Genomic DNA, 6,000 nt, shown 5'->3' on the forward strand with positions numbered 1-6,000 from the left:
TCAAGTGTGTTTCTAATCTCATTTATTGTACTCTTCATCTGATTCTTTTTTTTTTTTTTTTAACTCTTTTGTCTCTGTGGGAAGGGTCTTACTGATGTCTTCTTTCCTCAAGCCCAGTGAGTATCCATCCTTATGACTGTTGCTTTAAAATTCTCCTTTTCTCAAGCCCAGTGAGTATCCATCCTTATGACTGTTGCTTTAAAATTCTCCTTTTCTCAAGCCCAGTGAGTATCCATCCTTATGACTGTTGCTTTAAAATTCTCCTTTTCTCAAGCCCAGTGAGTATCCATCCTTATGACTGTTGCTTTAAAATTCTCCATCAGGCATGTTATTTATATCTATTTCACTTAGATCTCTGGCCATGGCCTTATCTTGTTCTTTTGTTTGAGATAAATTCCCTGTCTTCTCATTTTTTCTAAGTCTCTGCCTTCTTTTGTGTGCTATTAAAGCCAGTTACGTCTCCTGCTCCTGAAAGTAATGGCTTTATAAAGAAGACATCATATAGCATTCAGGGCCTGGAGCTTCAGGGAGTGCCTCCAGTGTGTGTGCATGCACTCTGCTGTGTGTTTTGGCTGCCCTATCCTTCAGTGAGTCATCTGCAGAGGCTCTCCTTGCCTGCTATGCACAATGTTTGGTACCTGACCTGATGTGGCGAGTTTTAGTCTGCTTGTGAAATGAGAACTGTCTCTGCCTCCACCAGAATTGAGGGCCTGCAGCACTCTCTGACTGGGAGACACAGAGTGGGCAGGGGTTTGTGCTGATCTTCTGAGGGAGTGGTCTGTCACACTGGGACTGAGGTAAGTGTGACTGAGAAAAGCAGTTCCACTGGAGCACAGGGGGTGCTTAATATAAGCAAGTAGGCAGCCAGTGTCCATGCTGTGCTGCTTCCACAGGCGACTCTGTGTTTATGCTGTGGAGCAGGGGGGAGAAATGGTGCTGACCAGCTCCTTTGTTCCTGGAGAGGTGTCTCTGTGAATGCTGTCTCTCAGGGACATGCTCTAAGAAGAGCAAATGATTTCCCAATTTTGTGGCTCAGTCTCTCTTCAGATTGCTATTTCCAGGCTGTATGCCTTGGGTTGTTTACCTGCTTTCTCTCAAGGAGCAGGACAGTGCCCTCCAGGCTCTATCCTAATGAAGGCTGCTGACCTCGAAACTCCAGGCTTTAAGCCCCACTGGTTGCAAGAACGCACAAAATTTGGCCCTTCTCATTGTCTAAGCCAATGGCTTTGAGGAAATGTTCTCCTTGTGCATTCCCCTGTATGCTCCTCTCTCAGTTGCCCTTCTCCACAACCACGCTCCTTCCCCTCCACAGCAGCCAGGACCCGTTTCTCCACTAAACCATGTCTCCACGTATCCTGTCTTCTTCAATGTGGCCTCTTCTCTCCCTTTAGTAATAGTCCGTTCTGTCCGTTTTCAGGTTGATTTCTGGGGCACTTAGGATGATTTGATGGTTATCTAGTTCTATTCATGGAACAAGGTGAGTCTAGGGTTCTCCTACTCTGCTGCTATCTCTCTCTCTCCCAACTCTGTCACTGTCAAGAGCAGCTCACTTGAGCTAGAAAGAGGTTGAAAGCACATTTGCCTCCCACCAGTTCTTATGTACATTCTAGGATCTACTGTTTGAACTTTTATATAATCCTTTACTACATGGAATAGGACTCCTTGGAAAGTCTTTTCTATATATTGAAGAAAGAAATCATAAAGGGTATAGAAAAGTGGTTCTGCAAATGTCATCACAGGACCAGCATCATCATCTGGGAACTTCAGAAATGCCAGCTCTCTGATCCTAGCCCAGGCCTACTGAATGAGAAACTCGAGGTGGTGCACAGCTATCTGTGTTTTAATAAGCACTCTGATGCACCTAAAGTTTGAGAACTACTGATAAGCCATTCACTGCTGAGAGCAACACTGCTTTTAAGAACATTGATACCTAGGAGACAAAAGTTCACCTAAAGTATATAAAAAGTTAGTTGTAACAATAGATGGATGTAATAAAATGTGTAGTTAAAAAAATTACTTCTAGGGGCACCTGGCTCAGTAGGTTGTGCATCCAACTCTTCATTTTGGCTCAGGTCATCGTTTCAGGGTATATGAATTTGAGCCCTGCATCAGACTCTGCACTGACAGTGTGGAGCCTGCTTGGGATTCTGTCTCTCTCTCTCTCTCTATCCTTACCCTGCTCGTCCTCTCTCTCTCTAAAAAAATAAACTAAATAAAATTTTTTTCTTCAATTACTTCTAATAAGAAGTACTAATATACCAGGCTGCTGGGTTTCATGTATTAAGCATATATTTTTAAAAGATGCATATGCAGGTTTCTCTTAATGTTTAAGCAGGTGTGACAGCCATGAAAATGCCTCTCAGATCTCCAGCTATGGAAAGTGTAACTGACCAAGGTCCCCAGCTGCTTGGCACTGGAATCCATCACCACAATCTGCAGGGGGCCACGCCCTCCCACAAGCTACCTCCAGACAGTAACTGAGTGAATGGGGATACTATTGAGGCCCATTACCAGGAGACAAAGGATTCCTCTGATGGATAACTTTGGCTTAAAGTCTCCCCAGAGGCCAAGCTGAACTTTCTTAGAACTGAGCTACAGTCTAAGATGTTTCTACCTAATCTTTCTTCCTTCCCTCTCCACTTCACAAGGGTCAGATATGCACTATGGTCTGATGGCTCTTCTAACCTGCCCCCTCAACGTTCCCTCACAGTTATTTCCTGTAATAAACCTCATACACTCAATCCTGTTTGGAAGTCTGCTTTTTAGAAAACATGAATAGAAAGAATTGTGAGTGAGCTAAATATTACCATTAGATATTAAATACTAATATCAACTAATACTTAATTGGTTCCACCATAATTACCATAACATCTACCATTCACTCAGCTCTTGGTTTCATGTCTGGGCATGACACACAATTAAACCTCACAACTCTGAGATGATGTGAGACAATGGATCTGTGGGAAGATAGACAGCAGACGCAGACATACACCAGTCTGAAACACTGGGGATTAATTATGCTTTTTTTTTCAAAAGAGGATGTGGTCTCACTGATGCTGAATTTGGTTCAAGAATCAGTACTTGATGTTTATAAATATTCTCCTGAATGGAAGAAAAGAAAGTACTTCAAACCTTTCTGAAAAGTGATGCATACCCCAAGCGTAACAGAGCAAGAAATGTTAAGACTTTAGGATGGGTAGATGACATCAACTGTGAATGCACACCTCATGAGTCAGTTTGGAGGGAAGGGAGAACTGTGCTAAGGTTACCTTTGGTCTTGTTCTGCGTGGCCACCTTGCTTCCTCTGGGTTATTATTTCTTGGTAAACTGGAAATTTATAGTCTTATCTTATAGTATGTGTGTGGCCTACCTGCATGCCACATGACACCGTGGGGGCAGGTATTATTACTATAGTCATTCTATATAAAACAAGAAATTGAGATTTAGAGAGAGGTTAAGCAACTTGTTCAAAGCTGAACTGCCAAGTTTCATGTTGTGAATAAATCTTTTCTTTTCCATATGTTAAAATGGTTTCTATTTTAGCAGAGATCTGTAACTTATTCTGTTTGCCCAGGATATTTTCCATTCGGGAACTGTCCCACCCTTCATCCCACTCTTTACCTGGTGGGATATTCAATCCCATGGCCCTGCCTACCCTACTTAGAGACCTTTTGAGTAACCGACTGCACATGGTGGGATATGCTCTTCTCTTTGGCATAACCTGCTGGGAATGACATAAGTCAATAGCTGGCAGTAGCCATGGAAACAGCCTGACTTAGAAGAAATCATACAGAAAAAGGAAGAGCTAAGAGATAGAGAGTCTTGACTGCATCACCAGAGCCCCTAGATCCAGCCATGCCTGTGGCGAATCCCATCTCCAGATTTTTTGTCTCATCTTTATACATTTTAGTCTGTTCCACAGAAAGCAATTTTTTAAGAAGCCATTTATATTTTACAATTATAACAATTTTACTCTAATTAATTGGCCAAAATAAATAGGATTATATGTAACAACAAAAAAGGAAATGAACTTTCTTTCATAATAACTCACAAATGCATCTTTATGATAGAAGTACTGTTAGCATCAAACCTACAAATAATCATATTTTTCTTTTTCTTTTTTGAGAGAGAGAGCAAGCGTGCATGCACACAAGCTGGGGAAGAGCAGAGACAGGGAGACAGAGAATCCCAACCAGGTTCCATGCCATCAGCACAAAACCTGACACAGGGCTCAAACCCATGAACCATGAGATCATGATCTGAGCTGAAACCAAAAGCTGGACACCCAGGTGCCCCCAAAAATCATGTTTCTAAGTGAAGATTTAAAATAAAAAAGTTATTCTTACCTCATACCACTATCTAACTGGCTGGTTTTATTTGCGTTGGCATCCCATAGATAAATGCAACTAGATTTCTCCGCAATCACTGCTAGGGTATCTCCATCTTTATCCCAATCCATAGCGACACAGTCACTTTAAAAAAAGAAAGCAAAATATTGCTATACATTTTCTTAAAGCTGGGGAAAGAAATTTAAAAATCTATTTGTGATTTTTATCTATAGCAAGACCAATGTACTTTGAATAGGTCACAAACTTTCTGAAGTGAGAAATACAACTCACTGTTTGCTACTTAGATTACACGAAGTTAAATTTTTTGTTGTTGTTGAGGAGATGGGAAGAATTTAAATTCTATTTAAATATAATTAATACATACTACATTAAATAGAATTACATATAGTAAGTTAGCAGATTTTTCTTAGATCCTATAAAGAACCTGGCCTTTTGGTAAAACCAACTCATCAAGTACCTTTACAAGGGAATCACATCTGGAATCAAGAGGTAATTTGTATGACCAAGTGTCAAAAGGTTATGTCAGATTTACAGAGAAAAAGAAAGTACTGATAAAAAATGAAGTTATAACTAGATACATTGGGTATAAAACAGATTAAGGTTGCGTAGATGTAGGATTGTAAATAATGGAAAAACTGGATTTTGAAGTGATAAGAAATGTTTTCATTCTATATTAGAATTGAATAAGAGTGACTTGATTAAAATGACAAAATAGTTATAAATAGGAAATGCTTTTTTAAAATGTTACAATTGAAAATTATTCCAAAGTGTTTATTATAATTCAAAAACTTCCTTGAGGATAAACTTTTTCTTCTCTGATGCTGTTTTTCATTTCGAGACTCTGCTCTGGGATATAAGCCATCCTCAGCTTTATAGTTAAGACAATTAGGAGTTATTTTGATCATTTTATTCTTCAAAATTAATTTTCTCTAATATTTTCAGAGATTCAGGGAGTTTGGAAGAGGGCAGCTTTCAAATTTTTGATAAAATCTAACAATTAAAGACAATACATAAAGCTATTTTATTTATCTGCGGATCCTCTGTCAGCTGAATTCAACTATGATAAATACAGCCAAAGAATTTAGAGGTTAAAAAAATATATATATATACATATATATATATTTGTGACCAAAATAGAGGTCACAGAGATCATGAAAAACGCCATACAATTTACTCAAACAAGTTACTTAAGTGCCTTTTTATTTTTAGACATAATACCAACTATCTTAACTTCTGTTTTCCATAATATAGAAAACAAAAGCAACAATTAAGAAGCAATGGGAAATGCCAACATGGTGGCATGAGGTGGGCGGGGCAGAGCTGGAGGTGGGAAAGGCTGTCAGAGACCAAGGGAAGTAAAACAATCTTCTTTGCAAAGATGGCAGCAATAAACCACAGAAAACAGACATAACTTTAAAAAGCATGGCAGTCTAAGACCATTTAGATCAGGAACCCTACACACTTAATAACCATTGAGACTATCAATAAAATAACTAATACAGGTAATTTACACAGAATCATTACAAATGCTTAAGTTATATTTTGTGTAATCTAGAATGATTTCCTGAAAACAGAATGTCTTCGCCATTTAAAATATATGTGGAAGTTACTGGAGGGGTTGTGGGAGGGGTGATGGGCTAAATGGGTAAGG

General features: G+C 39.2%; 1 protein-coding gene across 1 annotated transcript in view; it reads right to left on the reverse strand.

Moving 5' to 3' along the window:
- The window catches only part of WDR19 (WD repeat domain 19), a 105,518-nt gene that overhangs the window by 96,072 nt on the left and 3,446 nt on the right, over positions 1–6,000 (reverse strand). Inside the window, exon 4 of the mRNA XM_077758930.1 lies at positions 4,347–4,472. Coding sequence (XP_077615056.1) covers positions 4,347–4,472 — 126 coding nt within the window. The remainder of the gene's footprint in view (positions 1–4,346; positions 4,473–6,000) is intronic.

This window comes from Crocuta crocuta, unplaced genomic scaffold, assembly GCF_008692635.1.
Source record: "Crocuta crocuta isolate KB4526 unplaced genomic scaffold, BGI_CrCroc_1.0 scaffold223, whole genome shotgun sequence".
NCBI classification, from domain to species: domain Eukaryota; kingdom Metazoa; phylum Chordata; class Mammalia; order Carnivora; family Hyaenidae; genus Crocuta; species Crocuta crocuta.